Raw genomic sequence first — 26,920 nt, forward strand, 5'->3', positions numbered from 1 at the left:
TTTAATTACATTTCAAGATATTTATATGTTATTTAGTAAAATTATATACAAATAAAATCAAAGGAAAATCGTAAATTTCGTTAAGATTAATAATCAAAAATATATTCATAACATTTTATCAATAATTTTTATTACGTTTAAACAAAAAGAAAATAATCAAATAAAAAAATCAATTAATAATTTGAATGGTTTTACATAAAATAAAATTTTATATTTTTACCAACTAAATATACTACTTTATAAAATAAAATAATGCATTAAGATAAAAATATTTAATTTATCAGAAAAATATTTTTAGTAATAAGAATATGGCAATATATGAGAAGGATATGATTGAAGAGCTGCAAAATTTTATATACTTAACTGTTCTACCATTTAAAGGAACAGTTGTCCTATAGTTTCCGCTTTTGATCTCTCCACTTTAATTAAACCAAAGCTCTTTAAACTTATCTAAGGTTTTCTTTGATATTTTCACAGGATTTTTAAATACATGCCAATTTACAATCTCATCACAAGTTGGTGTAGTGAGAGAACCCTAGTATATATATGCCTTATTTTATTGGCTAAAAACTAGGTTCAACATAGAGGTAAAATCAAGTTCAAACTTTGGTGATAAGTCGTTAACATTTTCACCTGCAAATTCATATTTTTTAAAAAGTTAAGTTTCTTCAGCTTCATTTTCTGTTTCTTACATGAAAATACCAAAAACTGCCAATTTTTTGGGCGTTTTTACTACGTTTTAGGTTACAATATGTAACTCTAAATCAAAGTGTTCGCCATCAATAGTATGCTCTGATAAAGAATGAAAGTGAAACTATATAGCTCTATAGGTAGCTTTTACTCCATAAGCATCTGCGAAATCGATTTCAAAGAAAGGAAGTGAGTTTCCTACCGAAGTTTAGAGAGTATGTCCGTTTTATAGGGTTTATGCGTTAAATTTCCCCATATACTAGAAATCAACATTATAGCATTCAGGTGTATCATTTATAAGATAAGTTTCTATATTTATAGGAGATTATCTTTGCCCAGTTGTACAAGTAGCAGGCCAATCTGAACCATGCTAGTCATAAGTATATGAATAGCATAAATTTAAAATAATTAAATGAACTAAAATCAAATTGAAAATTTTCATTTCTTTATTTGAGTTTTATTCTTTCTTTTTTTTTTAGTAGAAATTTAGTATTAAATTAATTAATTATATAGGTAAATTTTTACTGCTTTGTTTTTAAATAAATTTCTGAACCTAATTTTTAAGTTATTGATTTAGTATTTACTTCGATTTGTTAGCTTTACTTTTACTTTAACTAATTTTGCAGTAACTCATATTAATAAATTCTCCCAAATTATGCAGAAACTTGAACCTTAACCATAAGGTTTTTTTTCCCTTCGTCATCATATAAAGTGCTGAGTTTGAAAAATAATAATATTTTTGTTTATTAAAAAAGCCAATTTGTCAAATATATTAATTTTACTTTTATCAGTTTGTTTTTTTAAATTTATTTTTTCATATTCAACTTATTTATTTTTGAAGAAATAATCCATATAAAAATAAAATACATTAATATATTTGAGAATGAATACTTAGTTAGATATTTACATGACAAAAATAGAATATTAAATAAATTAAGAAACATTAAAATATAGTATTTTTTTAAAATACATTTGATTTTTTAAGAAATAATTAAATAAATAAATAAGTTAATACATTTTCGTTTTGTAAAATAAAAGTTTATTTTTTTTGCAAATTTGATATTTCATTTGTAACCAAAGAAAAAGTCTCTAACAAATTTAGGAAGGAAGAAATAATTTTTGTGGATTCTGTCTAATTTGCTTTTTGTCTCAGGATCAAGCTCAGTAAGGTATTTCCTTTCATCTACAAAATCATAAACCTTTTTAAGAGCTATTTCTTTTTCATCTGGTTAGTTTAAAGCAAATTTTATGAGACCTAAAGCAACGCTCTGAGCTTCTTCGTCTCTATATATTTTTTAATATTCATCTTTTTCAGGAGTGTAAATATGAGTTTTTTCGAATTCTCCTTTGTCATTAATTTATATCATTCTCCATTGATTTCCATTGGTTTAAATAGCTCTACATACAGAAATTTAAGGGTCTCTAGCTTTCATATTCGTTAAAGCCCATATTGCAGCTCCTAGTAGCTCAGCTTAATTGAATTTATCTTCCCATTCGCCGAGAGAGTTTTTTTCTTTACGAGCACGTAATATTGGAACTAATGGAACTTTGGTTTCTGCATCTCTATGATAAATTAAGAAATCAATTCTGCCATGAAACGGGCAAGAGTTTGAGGGCTAGCATATATAATCATAATAATAGTCAAATCCGGTGTTTTTTAAGGCTTAAAATAAGAACGTATCAATTAATTCAGCTTCGTCTTTAACATCAAATATTTTTTTCTTTTTAAACTATTTCATTTTAAGCTAAAATTCTCTTTCAGAAACGTCTTAATGCTAAATATAAGGAGTCCATCTAAAAGGAGAGTGCAATTATAAATTCTTTGAATAAAGTGTATAAGAATGAATAAATCCATCATCCAGCTGCTAAAATGGAGGAAGTATACTTTTTTTAATTGATTATTACTGATATTAAAAGCGATTTTTATTTAAGTCACCTAAGGTTGTTGATTTAACTTTATCTTCAATTTAAAGAGAGCTATTTTGACTTGAATATACATCTGGAGAAATATTATTTTAACTTTTTGCTTACTTATCATTCTACTGTTCATCTTAGAATACTTAATCCTATTCAATTTAAATTTCCTCCTTTTACTCTTTGATAGAATCCTCCTATTGAGATTGCACTTCTGATATTGTTTACATTTGTATATTTTTTTTCTCACTTTCCATTTGCTTGGCTGATTATATATTATGGATTCCATAACTTTATAATTAATCCTTGGCTTCCTTAATTTTTTATTCAACTTCATTATCTTTTTTTTCATCCTTAAACTCGAAGGGACTATTATACTCTTCCTTCTTAAATATTTTGAAAATATGTTATTTTCTCTTATGATTCAAGCTATTATGAAACAAGCGAAGATGCTTTAAATTTTAGTTCATACTTCAAAGATGTTAAAAACTATGTCTTTCTATATATTATTATATGATAAAGTCTTTTTGTTAATCAAATAGAATTTTAAGAAAAGATATATTGTGTTTATTTATTTATTTAATTTATTTTCAAACAAAATATTTGTTAATTGATTGAATTTATGAAAGCATAAAATCTAAGAAATTACCATTATTTTCTGGAAAAACTCAAGCAAGATTATCAAGTAACCTTGAAATATAATAGTGCATACATAAAATTTAAAATAGACAATATATATTTGTCTAATTTTTTTCATTAAAATGTTTTAAGAAAACTAAAAAAATTAAATTGTATAAATAAATATAGAATAGAGAAATACATAAATAGATTGATTGATAGATAGATAAGGATATATAATTCAAATTTGTGTTAATAAGTAAAATTTTTGTAATGTATTTTATAATTTATTAGAAAATTCGATAAAAATTGAAGGATTGAACGAAAGATTGATTGATTGATGCTGGCTGAACAGATTTAAGAAATACTAAAATTTAACTATTCTAGAAAGTTTTAATTTTCTGCATCTAATCTTCCATTTTAAAATTAAATTTAAAACTAAAATAGATTTTTCACATGTCTATACCCCATATCTATTAATTATATTAATAATATTATTTTCAAATTAGCTAATATTATTTTAAACTTTACTTCTATGTTTTTTATTTTAAACTATTCTTTTCCATCAGAGCTTAGAATTTCATTATCAAATGTATCACATTTGTTAGTCTACCCTCTATATAGGTCACAATTTATAAATAATCCATATTTTTCACCACAGCCAACTCCTAATCCATCTGAATTTGAGAAGATAAAATGCTAGTTTTTACCAGTAGGTTAAAAGGCTTTTATTTTTTATTCTTCTCCTTAAAATTTAAATAAAAAGCATTCTCCATTACCATAAAAAGCATGAGTAATATGAAGAGGGTCAGAAAGGTAAGCTCCAAATTTCTCTCCTTAAAAGGTTTAAACAACTAAAAATATTGGAGACTCCTCTTCACAATGTCTATACAGGCTATTAATAGAAAATAAGTTCAATATATTATTTTTATTTGTTAATTTTACGTCTAAAAACTCATGCCATGCTTCATGTTAGAGTATAGTAGTCTCCAATTTGTGTATCTAAACATAGAAGGTACATAATATATAATCTTAAAAATTTTTTTAATTTTCAATTTAACTCTTACAAAAAATTATTATACCTGTAAAAACAATTCCTGGGTCAGTACATTGGAGTGCTCGAGCATCTTAGCACCAAATTCAAGAGTCAACCATTAATCTATAAAAAAATAATTATTTATTTAATGATAAAAAATTTATCCAAGCTAAGTTAACAAAATAAGAAATAGCTTTCAACATCTATTTATTATTTTTCTTTTAAATATTTAAGTAAATAAATTAAAGTAAATTTTACTCATTTAATTTTATTCTGCTTCTTAGGTAGTAAGTTTTTTCTTTTGAACAATATTTTCATATAAAATATCAAAAAATGGTAAAATAGTTAAGCTTTCTTGTTCAAATTCTTCATCACTTCCCTCTTTCTATTCTTCCTTTTCTTGGCTTTTATCTTCTTTTTCTTTGCTTTTCTCATGTGTAAGTGATTAAGTCATGTTAGTGTCTTGAGTTTTTGTATCGTTTAATAACATGCTTTCAAAGTCACTATTTGCTTTTGAAATAATTGGGTTGCTTTAACTTCTATTAAAATGTTTTTCTTCGCTGCTGCTTGTTTGGTCAGAGTTATTATTCGATTTTTGCAAATCAGCTTCAAGCTTTTATTCCTGTTTTTTCTTCTGTGTAATTCAATAAAAAATAATATAAAAATACTGTTTTTACTAAAAGTAGATTACTTAGTAGTTTTCAATATTTTTGTTAATGATTTCTACAACTTATTGAACTATTTACTACTTATCTTAATTACTTAAATCATTTCCTAAATGATCCTTTTCAAATACTCTGAAATACACTGTTGAAATTGATTTTTTCTCTTTTTTGAGCTATTTAAGACGATCTTTATATTTTTTATAGATATCTTTGTTTCCTATATGACTAAGAGATATTTGTAGGACATATTCTTTAGCATTTTCATTAGTTATTTCAGATGCTCTTGGAGGTAACACTAGAGCAGTAGACTCATTTATATCTTTAATATCTATACATGCTTAAAATTTAATCACTCTTTTCTCTAAATTTATTCAATAGAAATAAAAATTTGTGAGCTTTTGCTTAAAAAATTATCATTAATAAACTAACTTTGTAATTTCTGCATATTAGTAGCATTTGAAAGGGACGGATCAAACATAATAACACTATCATTAATTGATAAGCAACCCATAATATTTCCATAGGGAGTACAGTAGTAGAAATGGACTTTATTATAAAAAGTGAAATTTAAAGTTAATAATAGACTATGGTTTTTTTACATCTATGAATTTCTTAGTTTGAATCCATTCTGCTTTATAACGAAGCTTGAGGTTCTTTTTTTAATGACAAAGCTTTTCTTCTATTCATTTAGTATGTATCATCAATAGTACTATCTTCTGTAGATTAGCTTTAGCAGAGTTCTTTAGGAAATTTAAGTTTCTAGGTTATGTTAAAAAAATTGAATTTAATCATCTAATATAAAGAAATTACCATTCCTGGAAATACAGTATCAGAAACATCATTTATAAGCTTGATTTTTTATTCACTAAAATAGTAATTTTGAAAAAAAGTTGACATATGCTAAACAAATTAAAATATATTAATTTACGATATATTAAATTTTATAGATAGCCCTATAAGTGTATCTTAATTTGTAGTTGTGTAAAAAATATATTTCGATTCATCATCTTCTTATTTTTGATCGCTTGGATTTGCCCCTATACTTTTAAATTGCTCACTATTTCTCGTTATACTTGAGCTATTAACATTCATACTCTAACTTCTCTTCTTTAATAATTAAGGAGATTGATTTTCTATCTCTTCTTCTTCGACTTTACCTATAAACTGTTTTACCCTAGGCATATTTTCATTTTCTTAAATTTCGAAATTAATGACTTCATATCTTATATTATCATCTGAAGGATTCCCTTATGAATTATTGCTCTATTTTCTTGATCCTTTATTACTGGAATTTCCGTTGCTATTGCTACCCTAAAATTAAAAAGTAAAATAATTAATTGTTTATTCATAACTTGAATTATTATAGATTTATTTTAAGTTTAAGCTATTTCTTATCTTAAAAATAATTATTCATGACTAGATTGATAAATTTTGAAGCTAAAGATAAATAATTGCTATCACAGTAATGAATAATATTGTAGAAAAATATTTTAAAAATAGCTAATTACTCCAAAGCTAAGCAAGTTCTTAAAAGCATTCAGCATTCAATGAAATGGGTTTAAAGTTTTTTTTAAAACTAAAAATGATCACTTTTATGCTAAGTTTATTATTTGTTTTCTATAAAACTAATTAAAATAATAATAATAATTATTCTAAAAAAAGTGTTTGATGATGAGATATTTATTATAATAATCATAAAATAGATAATAAGAATTATTTAAGTCATGATTATATAAATAGGTATCAGTAATACAACAAACAACCCTATAATCTTAATAAAATAAGATTTTTGATCTTTTGAAATAAAAATAAGGTCATTTCACAAAGTCTCTACCTTAATTAATTAATTATAATTTACACTAAATTAAAAATTAGTAAAATAAAATGCTAAATATTTTTTGTTTTATTACCTAGCTACCAACTTATCTTATTTATAACCATCTTCCACAATTATTTTATAAAGTAAAAATTTTAAATCTTAAACAAATATAGATAGATAATTTTAGAAGATTTAAATAAAATTATTTACTTTTAATATCTTTTTTTCTAAAAATTAAATTAGATTAAAAAATATCATTTAAAATAATTTATAATTGGATTAAACTAAAATTAAGATTGAATAAATTTTTGTTAAATAATTTGAGAGTTAAACTTATTAAAATTATTATAGCAAATTAATTATTAAATAGTTTTTTAAAAATTTATATATGCAGTTTACTTTTTTACAAAAATTGTTATTCAAGTGATGATGGAATAAATAAAATCTATTTTTAAATATTGCTAACAAATAAATAAATATTATTTTTATTTGAATTTAAAACTTTAAATAAAAAGTTGTATGTATGTCTAACTAACTTTATCTTTCTAAATTTAAATTAACATTTTTTTAATTATTAAAAAAAAAAAAAAATTATGATAAATGATAAATAGAGATTATACTTATACAATCAATTAAAACGTTAACTTTTTTCAAAGAAATCCTTTCTTACTTGGATATTTAATTAAATTAAATAATTAAATAATTTTGTGGCTATTCAAAAAATCAAATTGAATGGTTTGAGTAAAAGAGATTTGTTTTAATAGAAAAATATTGGTGATTTATGAACCCTAGATTTATTAAATAAATTAATTAGTTAATTAATTGATTGATGCTTGTAAAATTAATATAAAAGTAGAAAAAAGTATATTTATTAAAAAACTAAATAAATTTGTTATTGAAAATTAGTTATAGCCAAAGTTTGATATTTATTGAACAGAAAAACAACACCATAATTTAAATTTCTATTTATTTATTAGCATAATCAATCAGCGATACCAATTAGTCATTAAGGATGATATTAGCAATCCATAAAAGCATTTTAATATATCTGGTTTTTCTTTTCAGCCATATTAACTTCTTAAAAGGTAATATTGCATATACGATGATTACTTATGAATAATACATGCATAGCATTATATACATATAAAAGTGTTAGAGATAGATGAATAAATATATTTTATTTTAAGTTTTGCGAAAATTGATTAATTTTTTTAATTATTTTTTGTAGGATAAGCTGTTACATTCACTAGTTAATCTCCAGTTGTTTTAAATACAGGTCCTGCTACTTTATAATGTACTCTAACATCTTAATTTGCCAACAGTTAGTCTCCATTTAAAGCTATATTCTATTGGGTATATTCATAGTATGCATTCACTATAGCTGAATAAATTTATTTTTCAAACAATCTTGTGGTTATTTCATAAAAAACTTAATCTCCTTTGAGTGCCTCTTACTTCTTAGGAAGAATTGAAATAAGTTTTTCAAGCTAAGATATTGACCTCACCAGTGGTGTTTATTCTGTTACATTTAGGTTCACTAACTTTAAGAACCCGTTTTCAACTAGAGTATTCGTATGCATACTACTTTATTTTGATAAAAATATTTAGATTTATATTGATTATTATTTAAATTTAAAGATTAAGCAAATTCAATCATTTTTTTAAATTAAAGGGTGGCTTTTAGCTCTACCTGATAAGTGCAAATGGTTAACAATTATAAAATACAAATATAAGCCTATCGGCGTTAACATAAGAAGTAAATTAAATATTTGTTTAATATTGAGATATATCAAAGTTAAATTAATAAAAAATAAATAACTATTTAGATAACAAGGAGCACAGCAGTCTAAGTAGTTGGAAATTGTTAAATTAATAGCAATTGTAATTTACTTCTTTAATTTACAACAACAGTTTCAATCGATAAATAAATTTGTGCAATTATTGTGAATATTGGGTAAGGAAAAAGCTATTAATTAACTTAAATTAACAACTAAGATGGTGCTTTAGTCTAATTAAGTGATGGTGTTTACCTTTTACCTAATATATTTAAAAATTTTCCAACAGATTACTAATCATCTAAGCAGCTTAGTTTTAATTTAGTAATGTCAGGATTCACATATGCTTAGACAGTTTAATTTACTGCTACTATTGTAGAAAATGCTTTAAATTATCCAAAAATGGAGACTATTCCTTTTACTTTAGTTGTACAACCTCTGCAAATTCAATCTAGTGCTTCTATATCTATACCAAATACCAGCTCCAAACTTGTAGGTAAATATAAAGTTATTCAACATTCAATTAAATATAAAAAATTAATTATAGGTGAGAACAGCATTTATTTAATAGATTTTACTCTCTCTTTGGGATTTTAGAAGGATTATACCCTTATTGTTGGTTTTGACTCAAGTTTAATTTCCATAAACGATTTAACAGCAACTAATGTTTATGACATAGGTGGAGTTTCAAATGTTTTAATAGCTACAACTCCAGTTTTAGATAATTCTAATTCTATTATTAAACTTACTTAAAGCAATTATGATTAAACTGCAAGCTATCCAAAAAAATAACTTAGAATACAGATTAGTGTGAAAAATCCATTATCAACATAAAGTTAGCTTCACTTCAGCATTTCTACAGCATTTACATCTAATACTTAATAAGTTTTAGAAAGATTAGATGCCTCTCTTAACATCGTTCTTTAGCCAAATGTATTAAGTTCCTTAACAATCACACCATAAAATCTAATAGTAGGATAACTCTCAGTTTATGATATTAAATTTACTGTTAAAACTTAAATTCCTTAAGGAGGTATGATTAAAATTTATTTTCCTCCTGACACTAGTTTTCCATTTTACAAAGCTGGAGGTACATAAGCAGGATCTCTAAATACTGTCCAGCCTGTTACTGGTAATATTTCTCCTCAAGCAACTATCAGTCTAGATTCTTTTCCTTGCAATCCAACTAATGGATGTATTGCTTCTATTAATAATGCGATTTTGACTACTATTACAGGTGGTTCTGTTGTAGAATTTACATTAAATTTTATTAGAAACTTATTTTCAACAAAACCTGCATTCATAAATGTAGCAACATTTGACCAAAATAATTTGCAAATAGATTCTAGATAAACTTAATTTTAAATGCAAACACCAAATAAATTTAATTTTGTATAAATTAAATAATAAACAAGTATTGTGGGCTAGTCATCTTACTATGACTTCAATATACAGTTCAATACAACTCATTATAATGGATATATACTATTTATAACATATCCTTAATAAATTTAGCCTAATATTCAGAATGTAAATGGTTTAACATGTACAGGTTTAGAGGGATTAATTTAGGATTTGGGTGTTCCTGACCAAAGCTGTGTGGTTACAAATGTTAATGGAGTCAATAAAATCTAGATAATTTTATAGTTTTTAGATGCAAATAACCCCTCAAGAAGTATTAAAATTAGAGTAAGTTCATTCACTAACTATTTCCTAGCAAACTAAAATTTTTAATTTGGGTTGGAAACAGTTATAAAAGAAAGTGCAGGAAACAATTAATTTAATATATTTTATGTCGAAAGCCTATTCAATGATCCAACCTTATAAGTAACTATGACTACAAATGTATTTTAATCCTTACTTGTAAGTACATCACCTGGCATTATGAATTAAAATAATGATATTACTGTTAACATAACCCCAAACACAGTTCCATAATCAAATAGTTTGACATTTTACATCAAATTTTAACTTTCTCCTTTGTTAAATGTGAACTCAAATTAATGTGCTAATTATTTTATTCCTCCTTCTAACACTGTAGCAAGTTCCTGCTCTTTTTCTAGCAATACATTCTCAATTGCTTTCTCAGTATTATATTTTTAAATTTGCTTTCATTAATTAAAATTTATTTCCAAACTAAAGATTTTAGGAACTGGCAATATGAAATTTGTACTCAAATAGGTTAACTATCCTTTTAATACAAATACATAAGCATTTATTACAGTTACCACTTACTCAACTGATTTAAACAATAATATATATCCGATGGATTATTAAGTAGCTGTTGTACCTTTAAGTTGTCAAGGATTGTGCTAAACATGTATCTCTGCTTAATCCTCTCAGTGTCTTAGCTGTTATAGTGGTTTTTACCTTGATGGATAGACTTGTGTGACATAATGTCCTCCAAATAAATATCCAGTAAATTTTATTTTTAAATCTTTTTAATAATAGTATTACAATTTACTAGATTTAATCAGGAAATATTTGGAAGTGTGAAGCATGTATAAATAATTGCTAAACATGCCAATTAGACGCAACAAATAATTATTAATGTTTAACTTGTATTGCAAATTATGTATAGACTGCCTATGATACATGTTCCAGTAACTGTCTACCTGGAACTTTTAAAAATTAATAAAATCCTCCTTCTTGCGATAAGTGTAGTACGAGTTGCTACGAATGTGTGAATGCAAACAATAATTGTACAAGCTGTAACACATAAATTACAAAAAAATATTTGTTTAAGAATTAATGCTTAAGTAGTTGTCCCATAGGGTAAATTTTTTATCTAATAATTTTAGATTTATTTTTTTGTGAATAATAAATAAAAGAACCTATCCTAATAACCTCCTAGGAACCTGCTCTCAGTGTCATTCTAATTGTACTTAGTGTACTGATTATACTGTATGCTAAGCATGTTAATTAGACTTTAAATATTTAGTTAATAATTTTTGTTATAGTACTTGCCCTAACACAACTGTAAAGAATAGCTAAGATCAGTGTGTGCCATGCACTAATAATTGCTTAACATGCTAACTAACAACTGATAATTGTACTTCGTGTAATAGTGGATATTATTTAGTAGGTTCGGTTTGTAGTGCTACATGTCCTCTTGGTTAAGTAGGCATATCAGGAATTTGCGTATCTTGCACCCCTCCCTGTACAGCTTGTAAAAATATTCAAACTTCATGCACTAAATGTGACTAAAGTAAATTTATTTTTATTGCCCTAAAACAAAAACTCACTTCATATTTTTTTTCCATTTGCTTTTAGATACATATTTAACTGGAGATTCCTGTGTTTAATAAGCTTAATGTCCATCCGGAACTTATGGCGATAACTCTTTGAGGTCGTGTGTGAGTTGTAAAAATAATTGTCTTACTTGCTCTGATGAAATAACTTGTAAATCCTGCAACTAAAATTCATCATTTAATAAATTTTATAATGGATAATGCTTGCAAGCATGTCCTTCATCTACTTATTTAGATAATCCTACAAACATTTGCAAACCATGTGCTCCAGGCTGTTTGTAATGCTCATTGACTTCTTGTTCCTAGTAATAATAAACAATACTTAAGCTTAACAAAAATTAATAACAATTTATTTATTTATTATAAAGGTGTGATCTCAACTCATAGTATCCAATTCTTATTAATGGCTAATGTTTACAGAATTGCCCGAGTAACATTCCTATTTATACTAGCTATGGATGCTAACCATGCTCATCTAAATGCCTAACTTGCTAAAATAGTGTGGACTACTGCTTAAAGTGTTCTTCAGGTATGTCATCTTTGAACGGAGATTGTCTCTCTACATGCCCTTAAGGTTAGTTTATTAAATAATTATTCTCAATATAATTTTAATTTATTTCAGGAATAATTGCATACTATGTTTAAAATTAGGATATATATCTGTATTAGGAGTTTGCTAAGAAGAAGGTACACCTGCCAGTAGCTTGATAATTTTACCTTTTTTTATTGGATCAGTTGCAATAGCAATGGTGCTTGCTTTTTATTTCTATTGGAATAGAGATATGCTTTACTCTTCTAATTTTATAGCTGTATTTTCTCTTTTAGAATTAGGAGCGTGGCTCTTTTATATAGGTGTGTTTGCTTAATTTAAAGGAAATCACACAGAAACCTAGTACTCTCTTTCAAAATCTTTATATGCTTTCTTGTTTGGTATTTTGGCTTATATTTTAATGAATATAGCATTTTTTATCTACTTTAGAAAAATTGTTTTTTAAGATACTCGCTTTAGGACTTGGCTAACATAGAAATCTAACAATAGTGTTTATAAGGGTTTATCATACTTTGGATTGGTTCTTTCATTCAAAATGAATAGACTTTTATATGGAAGATTATGCAGTTTATCTTATTTTTCAGCAGAATTTAATGACAATTAGACCATTTTCAAACCAACTAATATATTTTCAGTAGCATCTTTGATATTAAACAATCTTCCTATATTTATTAGTGCATGTATGACACTTGACACAATTTAGGCTACTTAAAAAGACTCTTAGCTTTATATAAATGGGATAGAAGTTATTCTTATGAATATTTTTATGTTTATATTAGTTTTATTAGATTTCCACAAGCCATAAAACTATTTTAATAGGCATAAAGTACAGAAATCTTAGAGTCGAGTTTATGTTGATGATAGTGGATATGGAATGATGGGATTAAATGAAAATTAAAGTGTAGATTATAAACATATGATGGATAATTACCATTAGTTTTCAAGAATTAAAAGTCCAACAAGTATGGACTAGAGTGCATTAAATTCAGCAAAGATTAATTCTGGCTTATAAACACCGTAAGGAGCTGCAAATCCTTTTAATTAAAATAAGAATAGATCTAAAATATTTGATGAAAATGGGAATGTAATACATGAAGAAGATAATGATGATGATGAAAATCTTGACTCAGAAGCAAAAAATAAAAATAAAAAATAAAATCATGGAATTGATTCTGACTAATAGTCAATAGATATCGAAAACGTTTCTAAAGATTTAGAAAATACTAAGAAAAAGATTCTTGAGTAAGAAGATATTTCTAATTAAAATATCGGAACTAAAAATAGTGAATTAGGAGGTTAAGCTTCATCTCAAGATGGTCAAGATATTGAAGCACAGAAAAATAATAAGTTGCTATCTTCTACAGATACTTTTAATGGATAAAATTTAATTGCTAACAAAATTGGAATAGCTGCTGTTGATAATGAGGATAAAAAAAGTTAAAATTTGAATGAAGGAGACTAATTAAATGAATAATAAAAACTATAAAACGAGAATGAAAACAAACAAAACAAGAATTAACTTTCTTAAAATGATTAAAATGGTTAAATCTAGAATAATAAATCAAATGGAGATGAAGAGAATAAATTAGATTAAGCTAATAATAATAAAGATATTGATAAAAATAGTTTGAAATAATAAGATGCTTAAAATTAAATTAAAAGAGGAAGATAAACAAACAGCAATGCTTCTTAAAGAAAAAGCAGCAATATTAAAGGAGATTAAGATATTTCAAAAACACTGAAGTCATAAAAATCAAGTAGCTCAATCAAAAATAATTCTCCTGCTAAAAGGAACAAAAGTCTTTAAAGTCAACCTGACTAAGATCCTGAAAAGAGCAATTTGGAAAACGCAAATGCTTCCTCTAAATCTATTCAGTAAATAAATATTATTTTTTTTTAATTTGAATTAAAGTATTTTTTTAATTAAAAAGGAGATCAAGCTCAGCAAAAAAACCACTAGATAAAAATGATGAAGGCTTTATGAGCGGTAAGGAATGTCATCATCTTTTAAGAGTTTACGAAAGAAGCACGTCTTAAGCTTCAAAATCTAAAAATGGGTAGCAAAGCCCCTCAAGAAAATAAAGCCTAAATAATAGCCAATTTTAGGCATCTTCAAGGAATCCTAGAGATACTATTGCAGGTTCAAAAAATAAAAAAATGAAAAATCAGAAGAGTTTAAAGGAGGGAGAAAATGATTACGAATAGAATGATTCAAATAACACCAACTAGGATGGAAACTATAATCCAATGATTTTTACTTATTAAAAATAAAGAAGCTAGCTAGATAGCTCTAATGCATCTAACATGATATTAAGTCCTTCGAATGACAGTAATTTATAAAACTAAGATGATTAGAGAAAGTCACATAACGCTCAAATAGAAAATTAATTAGATAATAAAAATTTAAACAACAACACATCTCTAAATAAATTAAAAAGATAAATCAATTAGAGTAGCTCAAATTTAATAGAAAATCAATAATAAAATTCAAAAAGTTAGAATCTATTTGATGCTCCTGATAAGAACTAAAATGATAATACCAAAAATAATAATAATTTATTTGAAAACTCTAGCAACATTGTAACGAGTTAAATTATAGACTAAGATGAAGAAGCAAACCAAATTTAAGGTAAAAATTTGTAAAATCCCTTAGAAAACACTAAATAAATTACATAAACCACAAATTAGTAAGAATAATCAATTTAGCAATAATAACAATTTAAAGACCCTCAAAGTTAAAAAGAAGGCATTCTGAGCTTTTAAAACCAAATTAATAATCAGAAACCTTTCACACCAGGATAAGAAATTCCAGTTGATTTAGAAGAGGAGGATGACAGTAGTGCTGATGGTGGATTATTTAATTAAGATTAAAAGAAAAAGAGGAAAATAGATCCTGAAGATGTTGGTGAATACTTTAATGAATCATAAGGATCTATGGTGCAAGATACACCATCTAATTATAATGAGTAGAATATGAGGTTTGCTATAACTAATTAAGGAATTATAGATGCTCATATGAAATTAAAGAAAAGAAATGAAGAAATAGTTATTCCAATTCAATCTTAACTTAATAATAATACATAAGAATCTTAAGAGAGCAATAATAATTTAGAAAAATATAAAAAGAAAAATCCTTCCAAAAAGAATGGATTAAATAAAACTAAAAAAAATTCTTAGAAAGCAGTTAAATAAATAAAAAAAGGCCCAAGTACAATAGAATACAGTGAAAATAATGTTATAAATATGTAAGAAAATGAAAATAATATCTATAAAACAATAGATTAAGGTTAGCTGAATAAAGATTTATAGAAATATAAAAATACTTAATCTAGCAGTAATTCTATAAACAATAATGGTAAATTTTAGCTGAACTCATTAGACCCAAGAACTTTATCTCCCAAAGTAGTCAGGAACGCTTTAAAAAATAACTTTAATAAATAAAATAGTAATAATAATTTCATGGCAGAAAACAGCAATTTAACTTCTCCAGATCAATAAATTCATATTAACTATAATGATGAAGAGCCAGAAGAAATATCATATAGATAAAAATAGAATAAGTTTGAAAGCTAAACTATCAATGTATTTATGAAAAATGGATAGCAATCTCCATCAAATACAATAGGAGGAGCGAGTGATCTTAAGAAAAAGCCATCTCTTAGAAAAAATGTCTCAAAGAGTTTAAAAAGAAGCACAAAATAACTAGAAGATAATACTATTGATTATGGAGATAACAATCATAACAATCTTTATGACATTCATTTTCCTGCAGTTGAAAATAATATCTAAGAATTTTCTGATTTTAATTCCATAGATTACAATGATATATAAGGATAGAATTCATAGTATGATTCAGATAATTTTAGGCTTCCCTCATTACCTAAAACTAATCCTAGAATGGCTGATCTTGAAAAGATATATTTATAAAGATTGGAGAGTCTACCTAAAAGTAAAATTAATAATCATACTACAAATTAACCTCGCCATAAAAGTTTGCAAAAACCAAGAGGCAGCAATAAAAACTAAATAGATTAAGATTACAATGATCTATGATAAAATAATAAAAGATTTATATTTAAAATTAATACTGTTTATTCAATATTGAATATCTAATAAATACATTAATACATAGATAAATAAATAAAATGTCAATTATAAATAATATTTTTAGTCAGTAAATAAGTAAGCAATTTATTTATCTTTAAGTTATTTTTGTTTTATTTTTATTGATTATTTGTAAAGTTATTAATTTAAAATAGAAAATACTTTTAATTTAATTTATTGATTAAATATTTTTGTATATTTTTTTTATTTAAATTTTATGTTATAAATGCATATATATTAATATTATTTATTTGTCATATTTTTTTTATTAAAAATATTATTGCAAAATCATTAAAATCTTAGTTAACAAGATAGATTAATTTTACTATTTAGATTACATCTCATTTAGAAGATAAAATTAAATTATTCATAAATTAATAACTATTCTTATGATTTTTATGAGATTCTTTTGATTATTCCAAATAATTTGTAATTCTGAATTAGATAATTTCCACTTGAATTAATGGCTTATATTCATTCTTAACATTCCAAATTTTTTATTATTTCTAAAATATCTTATATTCTACAGTAATTGAATCAATATAAAATACAGATAAATAAAAAGTATTTATCTGTAATAAATATCAATCAATACAATATAGTAAATGGAAGTTCCATAATTCATACACTACAAATAGGCTGGACCTTAAAGGAGATTTTAAAAAATTCTTTAGACTCTCACATAGAGTAACAGTTCTAATAGCCTCCACTAAAGCCATAGCAGTAAATAAAGTAATAATTTAAATAAACTACTCAATTTTTTATTGATTTAAACATATAAAGTATGATTTTTTTACTTAACTCAAGGATTAAATATTCATGAGGAGTTAATTAGACATTAAATTGAATAAACAAAGGAAGATTGCAATAAATTTTATATGGCTATTCCTATTCCTAAAGATACAACTCATAATTAGGTTTTTCATAGAAATATAATATTAGATACCTCTAATTAAAGGAATGAAGATCTTATGAAGGCTCTTTAGCAATAGAAAGGTATTCAAATCAATAGCGAATAAAAGAGGTAAAAGGAAGATTAGCAAGATATTTAAAATACAATAGTTTGCTCAAGTAAATAGCTAATTACAAACTAATCTATATCTTCTTTACCAATGATAACAGAACCTAATTAAGATAGTATTCAAAAAACTTAAGAAAATGAATCATATTATGATCCTGGAATCAATTTAAAAGAATCTTCATAAATTTAGTAAAAGTCATAAATAGCAAATTATCAAAAGAATCGTAGTACCCAAAAAGGCAGCGGAGCTACATTACATGAAATTGTCAACAAATAGCTACAAGCCATAAGATAATCAAGAAGAAGTTTAAATAAAGATCTTTCATTCAACTCTATAAATTAAAATAGTTCTTGCTAAATAGATGATTAAAGTTCTAATTTATATTTTGCTAGTAATACTGATATTTACAGTAGCTAATCTAATATATTTGTCAAATAGGATCTGTGCCAATAAGATCTGTCAGCACTCAATATTTAAGCTTTGCAAATTAGAATGAAAGAAGACAAAATCCCTTACCATTTATAAAATTAATTGCCTTAATTGAATCTACAAAGCCAATTGAATAGCATCAATAGCTATAATCCTGTGAAATACAACCACACAAAATTATCTTAAATGTAGAACTAGCTAAAATCTAATAACCAATAAGTGAGCAATATTTTAGATTTGCATAAGGCTAAAAGAGAATCATCTAATTCACCTGTTAGCTATCTAAATACTTAAAAGGTATACAAGAAAAGAAATCAAAGCTTAAATCAAGGTAGTTATAATTAAAACTCATCTTCATTCATAAAAAATGAATAAAATCCTTTGTTTAGTTAAGTAAGCAAACAATTATTGCTTAATTAAATAAATTAAAACTAAATACTAAATAGAAGTAAGGCTAAAAAGGATTTTAGCCTTGACTCTAAAATACAAAGCTATAACGTAGAAGAAGTCATACCAATTTCTAATCCTACATATTAACCAAACAAGTAGCAGGCATAAAAAATTACAGTAGTGAGGAAGTTAAACATCACCCAAACTACTATCCATCAAATTTAAAATGCAGAGTGTTAGTGTTCTCAGAAAAAAAATATTATTGATAAAGATTCAGATGAAAATTAAGAAGATGAAAATAATTAAAAATTTTTAACTTAAAGAAGCAAAGAATCACTCAAGTAAGAAAGCCCTATAAAAAAAATATTAGTAAAAGATGATTCATAAGAAAGCAATCTTAATCAAAGTAATGCTTAAGAAAAAATTGAAGTATAAAATGCTACACAAAATAATACAAATATTAGTGAAAAGACAAATAAAATAAAAATACTTTAAAATCAAGGAAATCATACACAATAAAAATCTCCTTCTAATATTTAAAATGGGTATTTTTCTATAGACGAATGTAAAAACTAAAAAATTATTTATTCGAATAAGAAAAAAAATTCTTTTAATTTCAACACACCTTCGAAGATTGACAAAAATTGTAAATCTATTATAAGTTCTGATTATGAAAATGAATCTGAAAATTCTTTAAATTCTCCATCATTACCTCCAATACTTGTATGCACTTAATAAGAAATTATCAAAAAGCTATATAAGGCCAAGCCTAAAAGAAAAACAATCACTCAATAAGAAGAATAGGAAGGTTATGATTAATCTCAATAAAAGTCATCTAAAAGATAAAGTTAAGGACGTAACTCACTTAAAAAGTAGATAAGTAGATAATCATATACAAACTCTGGATAGTCAAATTAAAATTTTGATAATTCTTTAATTTCCCACACAAACATTTAATTAAACTAGTAGGTGATTTCATAATAACAGTATGTGAATCTACCTTAAATACAAAATATGCAAACAAATCCAACACTATAGTAAAATAAATATATGCCTGAAATTTTAGAAGAGTTCAGTCAAAGCTCTCGATAAAATTATACAGATGGGAGAGTATCTTCTACTTATACAAAAATGGATATTAATAATAGCATTAGCATAAATAACGCTTCAAGATAATAAAAAAATTTCACTCCTGAAGAAATACAATAATCTTAGAAAAGCAGTATTGAATTTAAGTAATTAATATAAGAACTTATTAAGGTTATTTGCGAATTTGAAATAATATCTGCAGATGAAACAGATCCTGTTTTAGAAAGTTACCTATATAATATGTTTGCTTAAAAGAATTAATTATAAAACTAGCTGTAATTAATAAATAGCAATGAATAGCTAATATCAAATACACAAGCTTTAATAAATATAGTAAAAATATTAATTAAATAACAGCATTTTATTTCATCATATCCATTTCATAAAGCAAAATTTGATTAAATAATATAAAAATGCGAAAAAAACATAAACAATTCCTGTAAAATTTGATATTAAAAACATCAATCAGATCCAAATAAACTAACTAACTAGCTAAATTAATTATATATATTAAATGTAAATTAATTATAATGTATATTACTTATTATAATATTAATTCATAAAAAATACCAATATAACCTTACTGTTACTATTAAAAAAAAAAAAAAAAAAAAATTTCATATTAATAATTAATTATTTAATAGTAGTATTGTGATTAGCATTTTAGCATCTAATGTTTTTTAAAGCAAATGTTTTTATTTTATTTTATTGTTTCTAAACATTAAGGCTTGTAATAAAATTTTGAAAATAAAATTTTTTTTTTTCCTATTCAACAAAATTTGCAATTTTAGAAATTTTATTAAAGACAAAAAATATCTAATTGATTTTTTTAAATAGTAACTTAGGCAGTCATCAAAGAGAGGAAGAGATTTGGGTTCTATTTGTTTCTTATCAAAAAAAAAATTGTTAAAATATGCATAATCTCAAAGACAATATTAATGTTATGATAATCTGTTCTGATATTTATTGAAAATATCCTGCTTGTCAATTTTATTTACTAAATAAGTAATTAATATTAGTGATTAATTAAGAATATTAACTTTATTAGAAAGAAAAGCTTTCTCATATTGTAATAAATAGTAAATTTTATTCTAACTTCAAAACTATTTAAAATTAAAGAAAATAAGCTTGATAGTTTACCAAAAAAATGATGAATAGTAGAAAGCCTCAAAAAGTTTTTAGCTGTTTTTGTGGGAATGGGGTTTCTTACGAAGAAGAAGCAAACCTTAAAAATCATATATAAAGATGTGAAAGGTATCAAAAAGAGTCACCTTTTTTTAGGTTTTTCTCATCTCTAGATTTGAAATAGCTACCAGAAGTGCATTTAGTTGCTATTAAGAGTGAATTCTTAACTTACGTTGATGCAGTAGTTTAAGAGTTGAATAATAGTAATAAAATAAATTCTCAATAGTTTGATACATTTCTTTTCTTTTCTCTTTTTGAATTCATTTTAATCTTTTATTATAAAATAATTTTTAAATAATATTTTTTAATAAATTTAGAAGGATATATTTCTAATTAATAACCTTCGGCTCCAGTTTTGGTGAATTAATTTATTAATAATAGTTAATTCGATCCTAGGATGCAGTCTAGTATGTTTAGCTCAAGAGTAGTAATTCCATAGAAGCATGTAAATTTCTAATTCTTAACTATTTAGGATACCATTAAAATAGAGAATAAATAATTGATTGATTAACAATTTTAAAATATATTAATGATAAAAACTCTAAATAAATTTAAATAAATGAAATAGTTTATTACAAGTGATTAAGTTTAATGTTAAGGATGTAAAAAGTATTTTGACTCTAATTTTGATAGTGATAAAATCTACTACTTAAATATTTGCTTACATCCCTTTTGCAAAGGCTGTTTGATCAAACAGATAAATACTGATTTTATAAATAAGGGTGGAGTTTAATGTCTAACATGCAACAGAGATATAGTAGAATACGATTACAATGTAAGAAAAAAATTTTTAGTTCATACCTTAAACATTAAAATTAATTGTATTATTAAATATATTTAGAATGTTATAGGAAAAGAAAAGTATGAATAGCTCGAACAGAAAATGATATAGAAGATGTATAATTTAGTTTCTTGTATTAAATGCAAAGCTTAATTTGAATTTGTTTCAGGTTCAGCTGGATAAAATGTTAGAGATAATAATGGTCAACTATTGTCACCGTAATATATATATATACATAATAAAATTATTTATTGAAGTTCTTAAGAATTAGAATCAAATTAAATTTTTTAAAAATTATATAATAGGTAACTACAGTAACACTATGCTGAAAATAGATTTGTATGCTAGAATTCAGAATGTAAGCAAGAATAATGTAGAAATTGCCAAGCATTCCCTTATCACTTAGGTTATAATTGTGAAAACTTTAGATAATTCAAATAATCAAAGTATTTAGATTTGAATAATTGAAAATTTCTTAATATCTATTTTAATTAATAATATAGGCGTTGTAGGTATTGCGATGAAACAATCACTCATATTAATACAAACTAGCCTTTAGCATTGTAGGACATTTGTTCTAAGGAAGAATGCTAATCAAAGAAAAAGTACACTTGCTAAAAAATAAATAATTGTAATCATCCTTGCTACGGTATAAAGGATGAATTGAATTGTTTACCATGTCTTCATCCTGATTGTGCTAAAAATAATTCTGACTTAAGAGATAATGACAGTGATTAGTATTGTAATATTTGTTGGTCAGAAGGATTAGGAGCTGGTCCTTGTGTTTAGCTTGGATGTAAGCATATATTCCATTATGAATGTCTAAAAAAGAGACTTGATGTTAAGTAAGAAATTTTTTTTCTATCTCATTTGGCAAGAAATAGAGGCATTTTTATCATTTCGATAATTAAAATAGAAGACAATAATCATAGTTTTTTTAAATTTTATTTCATAATATTAAAGGTGGATATCTGCTCGTATTGTATTTAACTTTTGTTTTTGTCCTCTATGTAAACAATGGATGGAATTCTCTCTTGATTGTGACTTGAATAACGAAATGCAAAAAATGCTTGCTCTCTATGAAAATATCAAGAAAAAATCTTTAGACAGATTAAAATTTGAAGAGAGATTAAAGGATGAAAAATTAAATGACCCTAATTCTCCTTATTACCAATAACCTCAGGAATATGCGATGGCAATTTATGCATATTTTATGTGCTTTAAATGTAAAAAACCTTATTTTGGTGGTCTAAAAGATTGCTAAAGAGGTATGGACGAAGATAAAAGAGAATTCGATCCAAAGGAATTGATATGTGCAAACTGTTGTGAAATTCCTGTTGAAAATTGCCCCAAACATGGTAAAGATTATATCGAATTTAAGTGTAAATTTTGCTGTTCAGTTGCTTAGTGGTTCTGTTGGTAATAATTTAATTTTTTATTGAAATTCCTATTTTTAGAAATAAATAAATTAATTAAATAATTGATAAATAAAAAAAAGGGGAACTACACATTTCTGCGAGCCTTGCCATAAAAGGTAATGTAATGGTGATTATGTATCTAAGTATCCAAAAGAAAAACTTCCTAAATGCGCAGGAGGTTCAAAATGTCCTGTTGGTGGAAGTCATAAACCAAATGGAGAAGAATCTGCTCTTGGTTGCTCGTTATGTAGAAATGCAAAAGACAATCAAAAAGAATTTTGAAAATTAATTAATAAGCTACCAAAAAAAAATTTAAATGTTTTATGTAAATTTAAAAACTAAAATAAAATGCTTTTTTTTGTAAAAAATTTTAAAGTAATTCCTTATTTCATTTTTTTAAATAAAAATGTGAGAGTTTTTAATATTTCATTATTAAATTTAAAATTTAAAATTATAAATATATTAATGTATGTAATATTCTTATTTAGATGTTGATAAGTTTAATCAAAATATCTAAAGTTAATATTTAAATTAAATTAATCAAATTTTGCAAATTGCATATTAAATTTAAACATAAATATTATTATTAAAAGCTAGTTTATTGAATTAATCATGTAAAAACCTACACAATTAAAGTCATTTTTTAAATTAAGTGATTGAATACTTTATAAAAATTAAGAAGAGAATTAAAATTTCAATTTTTAAAAAGTAAAGAAAAATTGTGATAAATCCATATCAAAGATATTCAATTTTATCATATACAAAATTTAAATTTCACTTCTTTTTATTGATAACATTAAATTTGGTTTAAAATTGTATGATAAACTCTTATTTTGAGTTAAAAGTAAAAAATAATCTTTTGCTATAACTTGAAATAATAATTTGATAAGATAAACTTTTATTATTAACAAATAATTACTCTATAATATATGTTTTAGTTATAATTTAGTATTTAAATATTTCACATCATTTTTGGCAATTCCATTTATCTCTGTAGCTTTAGATTATAATCTATTTCTGCTTTTATAATCCCAAGTTCTTTTTTCTTAATTTATATTAAATAAGATTTAATTTATTTAATTTTTAATAATTAATAACTAAATTACAATATATAATTCTGATAGCTCTATATTTTTAGATAAATTAATGCTTGTATCTGTAAGCTTTTACAACTCTCCTTTTATATGATATTCTGAAATATTACTTTGCAATAAATTTTTATAAGTAATTTCTAGTTTTTGATGAAGTTGATTCATTTAGTTTGAGAGATCTTCATATTTCCTAATTGATTTATTTGAAAAAAAAATTTTGATTTCATATTTTATTCTCTAATTTACTTTATTCCATTGTTAATTATTTATAATAATTTTAAATTTAAATCTTCATCATGGCACTTTTTGTCAGGAGAATCATGAATTTTAAATAAGTGATTGCTGCTCATGCTATTATTAATAAGATCTAACTAATACTAATCTTTTTGGTATTTGTTGATGTTAGCAAAATCTTACATTTATAAATAAAAATCAATATAATTAAATAATTTAAAAATTGAAATACCTCCCATATTTTCTTAATTTAAATAGTTAAATTCATCAAACTATTCTTTCTTAAAGCTTAAAGATTAACGACTATTAGCCTGTAACTTACTAAACTCATTTTTTTAGTTCTATTAATTTTTCTAATGAAAAAATGTTTAAATAATGTTTTAATTTAAATTGAAAAAAAGTCATACTTGATTTTTGTTTTTGTAAAATAAACTAGAAAGATCATCATTTTCTTACATAGAAGCATTTTATTTTAAAGCCTTAATTTCAGCTTTTTATTTCAATATTATATTTTTAAGCTTTGGTAAAACAGTCTCAACTAAGAGAATTTTTCTATCTATCGATTAAACAAGAGGATTTATTGCGTTGCTTATTTATTCTTAAACTACAGCATAAGAAATTGTGCATATATATTGGATTATTTATTGTAACTATTAGCTTATATCTAGCTTTGAAATTATTTTTTTCATATCTTAACCTTTTGTTAAGTTAGCAGTTTCACTTAATTCATTAAAAATCAAGTAATTTTTCATTCCTAATAATGGAATGCTAGAATCTTACAGTATTCTTTAAAGTCCTCCAACTGCTCTATTAAGCTAGGCTTCGATGAATTCTATACAATACCCAACAATTTCTATTTTTTAATTGCTCTCATCCTAAACTTGCTTAACTTTTTTTTGTAATTCAGGGACTGTCATAGTACTTGTTTCTTCTATTCTACTGATATTATGCTCTAAATGTTCAACTTTGTATTCTGTTTATTTCAAAATATTCATTTAGCCTCTAAACTCCTTAAGTTGTTCAGTAATTAAAAGATTTTCTTATTCATATTCTAATATCTTATTTTACAGTTCTGAATTTATTTTGAGCTTTTTAATAGCAAATAAAATAATTTAAAATAAAACCTAACATTTATTAATTTATTCTAATTAATTATTTACAATGTTAGAATAATTTTAGAAAAGATCTTCATTATATTTTATAGTTGCTGTCAGTCTTCTTTCTAACTCTCTTTTTTCTTCAATAAGTTGCTTTAAATAAAAAAAATTCTGAATTTAACAAGATTTTCATTATAATTTTATATTCTTACAGTGTTATCGAAGTTATGCATAATGCTGCATATCTCTGATTCTCTCTGTGTCTCTCTATCCTTTAATTCCTAGATTTTTAATAAATTTGCTATCACTAAATAACAATAAAATTTTAATAATTCTTACTTTTAATTTTTTCAAAGACATCTTCAATTTCTGCTTCATATTTTCATGCTATTTCTAATAGTTTTCAATTTATTCTTTATTTCTTATATCCTAATCTTATAATTATTTTATGATTTTATTTGCTTCATTCAATTTAATTATGTTATCTTATAAATTCTTATTGCTTTAGTATAGTTTATCTTACAAATCGAGATCTATAGTGGTATTGTTTAGTGATTAATAAGCAATATCTCTAGTTGGTAAAGTAGTATTGATGGTGCAGTCTGCACATAAACTTTTATTACGCTTTTTAATTAAATTGTTGCTAGATGGACCAATACTACATAAATTTGATTAATGGATAGTACTTTAGTTTTGCTATGGGAAGTTAATAAATGATTAAGAAAAATTTTATTAGTTTTAAGGAGTAGACGATGAATTAATAACACCATTAATTGCATTTGAATTAAACAATTAAATTTTATTATTAATTTATTAAGTTAATTACTCCATTTATAAATCAGTTCTAAAGTGATTTATGATATCATAAGCTTTATTGAGTAGTGTTTCATTTTTTTAAAGTTGCTTTACGAGAGTTGTTTCATTAGAGCTGCTATTTATTTATTACTGATTGCACTAAGTATTATTAATATTTATACGCTGTTAGCTGCTGTTAGTAGGAGTAGTAGTTTTGTAAAATTTAGGTTCAGCTTCCTTAGGCTCAGTGGGTAAGTTATTTCCACCCAATGTATCCATAAAAGAGTACCTGCTTGAATCATTTAAATTTAAATTTTTGATAGTATGGTTTTAGGTAAATTCCTTATTAAATTCTTCAATCAGTGAATTTAAATGACTAAATTTATTTAAGCTTTTATTACTATTTTAATTTTAATGATTGGTAGCCTCAGTTGAAACAATATCTGCAGAGGTAGGTAAATAAGCAGATGAAATAAAATACTAAGATTATTGTTGCTACTTCATATTTTTAGAATAATTTCAATTTATTAAAAGGAGAACCTATTATTTTATTAATTATTTTTATGCAATGAGCTTAATATTTATTAATAATTTATGCAAAATAAATTTTTTTTTGAATTAAAATCAAAATTTTTTGCAGATCTTTTAATATTTGAATTCAAATAGCAAATTCTATCGGAATTAGTTAATTAATTATTAATTAACAGTAAAATTTGTTTTTAGTAATATTTTTTCAATTATGTAAATGAATAATTTGCATCTCAAATTTTTAACTAAATTTTTTAAAGCACTTCTAAAATTTGATGAATTTGAATAAATAAAATAAAGAATCAATTAGATAATATATTTATATTGATTTTTAATTCTTTATTTTTTTTATTATAATAATTAAATATAATTAATTGCTAATTAATCAATCACAAAGAATGAAATAATTTCTTATTTTGAGAAAATTTAAAAATAAAAC

General features: G+C 24.1%; 9 protein-coding genes across 9 annotated transcripts; 5 read left to right on the forward strand and 4 right to left on the reverse strand. All coding sequences in view use genetic code 6, as the record gives it.

The window, feature by feature from the left end:
• Window positions 1-280: 280 nt before the first annotated feature.
• Window positions 281-1,132, reverse strand: TTHERM_00151140 (eukaryotic-type carbonate dehydratase; the record flags this gene model as incomplete). The annotated part of the gene is made up of 1 exon (XM_001021650.2): window positions 281-1,132. The coding sequence occupies one exon, from the start codon at window positions 1,130-1,132 to the stop codon at window positions 281-283; it is 852 nt and encodes a 283-aa protein (XP_001021650.2).
• Window positions 1,133-1,754: 622 nt separating this feature from the next.
• TTHERM_00151150 (hypothetical protein) lies at window positions 1,755-3,074 on the reverse strand (the record flags this gene model as incomplete). The annotated part of the gene is made up of 1 exon (XM_001021651.1): window positions 1,755-3,074. The coding sequence occupies one exon, from the start codon at window positions 3,072-3,074 to the stop codon at window positions 1,755-1,757; it is 1,320 nt and encodes a 439-aa protein (XP_001021651.1).
• Window positions 3,075-3,674: 600 nt separating this feature from the next.
• TTHERM_00151160 (TLD protein) lies at window positions 3,675-6,467 on the reverse strand (the record flags this gene model as incomplete). The annotated part of the gene is made up of 11 exons (XM_001021652.3): window positions 3,675-3,695; window positions 3,754-4,117; window positions 4,168-4,253; window positions 4,305-4,381; window positions 4,517-4,892; window positions 4,950-5,284; window positions 5,353-5,469; window positions 5,523-5,682; window positions 5,734-5,788; window positions 5,852-6,234; window positions 6,432-6,467. 11 exons carry the CDS (start codon window positions 6,465-6,467, stop codon window positions 3,675-3,677), a joined length of 2,010 nt encoding a protein of 669 aa, XP_001021652.2.
• A 1,287-nt stretch (window positions 6,468-7,754) lies between these two features.
• On the forward strand, window positions 7,755-16,371 carry TTHERM_00151170 (transmembrane protein, putative; the record flags this gene model as incomplete). Its single annotated transcript, XM_001021653.2, has 12 exons — window positions 7,755-7,827; window positions 7,971-8,314; window positions 8,415-8,498; window positions 8,569-9,013; window positions 9,065-10,605; window positions 10,660-10,935; window positions 10,985-11,292; window positions 11,349-11,725; window positions 11,791-12,073; window positions 12,137-12,342; window positions 12,420-14,193; window positions 14,250-16,371. The coding sequence occupies 12 exons, from the start codon at window positions 7,755-7,757 to the stop codon at window positions 16,369-16,371; spliced, it is 7,833 nt and encodes a 2,610-aa protein (XP_001021653.2).
• Window positions 16,372-17,580: 1,209 nt separating this feature from the next.
• On the forward strand, window positions 17,581-17,940 carry TTHERM_000151187 (transmembrane protein, putative; the record flags this gene model as incomplete). Its single annotated transcript, XM_012798979.1, has 1 exon — window positions 17,581-17,940. The coding sequence occupies one exon, from the start codon at window positions 17,581-17,583 to the stop codon at window positions 17,938-17,940; it is 360 nt and encodes a 119-aa protein (XP_012654433.1).
• A 549-nt stretch (window positions 17,941-18,489) lies between these two features.
• TTHERM_000151188 (hypothetical protein) lies at window positions 18,490-19,236 on the forward strand (the record flags this gene model as incomplete). The annotated part of the gene is made up of 1 exon (XM_012798980.1): window positions 18,490-19,236. One exon carries the CDS (start codon window positions 18,490-18,492, stop codon window positions 19,234-19,236), a length of 747 nt encoding a protein of 248 aa, XP_012654434.1.
• Window positions 19,237-19,365: 129 nt separating this feature from the next.
• TTHERM_000151189 (hypothetical protein) lies at window positions 19,366-20,007 on the forward strand (the record flags this gene model as incomplete). Its single annotated transcript, XM_012798981.1, has 1 exon — window positions 19,366-20,007. The coding sequence occupies one exon, from the start codon at window positions 19,366-19,368 to the stop codon at window positions 20,005-20,007; it is 642 nt and encodes a 213-aa protein (XP_012654435.1).
• Window positions 20,008-20,499: 492 nt separating this feature from the next.
• TTHERM_00151190 (E3 ubiquitin-protein ligase MYCBP2, putative) lies at window positions 20,500-23,018 on the forward strand (the record flags this gene model as incomplete). The annotated part of the gene is made up of 8 exons (XM_001021655.3): window positions 20,500-20,740; window positions 20,855-20,982; window positions 21,106-21,312; window positions 21,379-21,536; window positions 21,624-21,764; window positions 21,822-22,163; window positions 22,282-22,737; window positions 22,817-23,018. 8 exons carry the CDS (start codon window positions 20,500-20,502, stop codon window positions 23,016-23,018), a joined length of 1,875 nt encoding a protein of 624 aa, XP_001021655.2.
• A 679-nt stretch (window positions 23,019-23,697) lies between these two features.
• On the reverse strand, window positions 23,698-26,457 carry TTHERM_00151200 (hypothetical protein; the record flags this gene model as incomplete). The annotated part of the gene is made up of 8 exons (XM_001021656.3): window positions 23,698-23,781; window positions 23,843-24,017; window positions 24,074-24,239; window positions 24,294-24,414; window positions 24,469-25,149; window positions 25,222-25,311; window positions 25,371-25,439; window positions 25,498-26,457. The coding sequence occupies 8 exons, from the start codon at window positions 26,455-26,457 to the stop codon at window positions 23,698-23,700; spliced, it is 2,346 nt and encodes a 781-aa protein (XP_001021656.2).
• Window positions 26,458-26,920: the final 463 nt, after the last annotated feature.

The sequence above is a fragment of the Tetrahymena thermophila genome, assembly GCF_000189635.1.
Source record: "Tetrahymena thermophila SB210 genomic scaffold scf_8254545, whole genome shotgun sequence".
NCBI classification, from domain to species: domain Eukaryota; phylum Ciliophora; class Oligohymenophorea; order Hymenostomatida; family Tetrahymenidae; genus Tetrahymena; species Tetrahymena thermophila.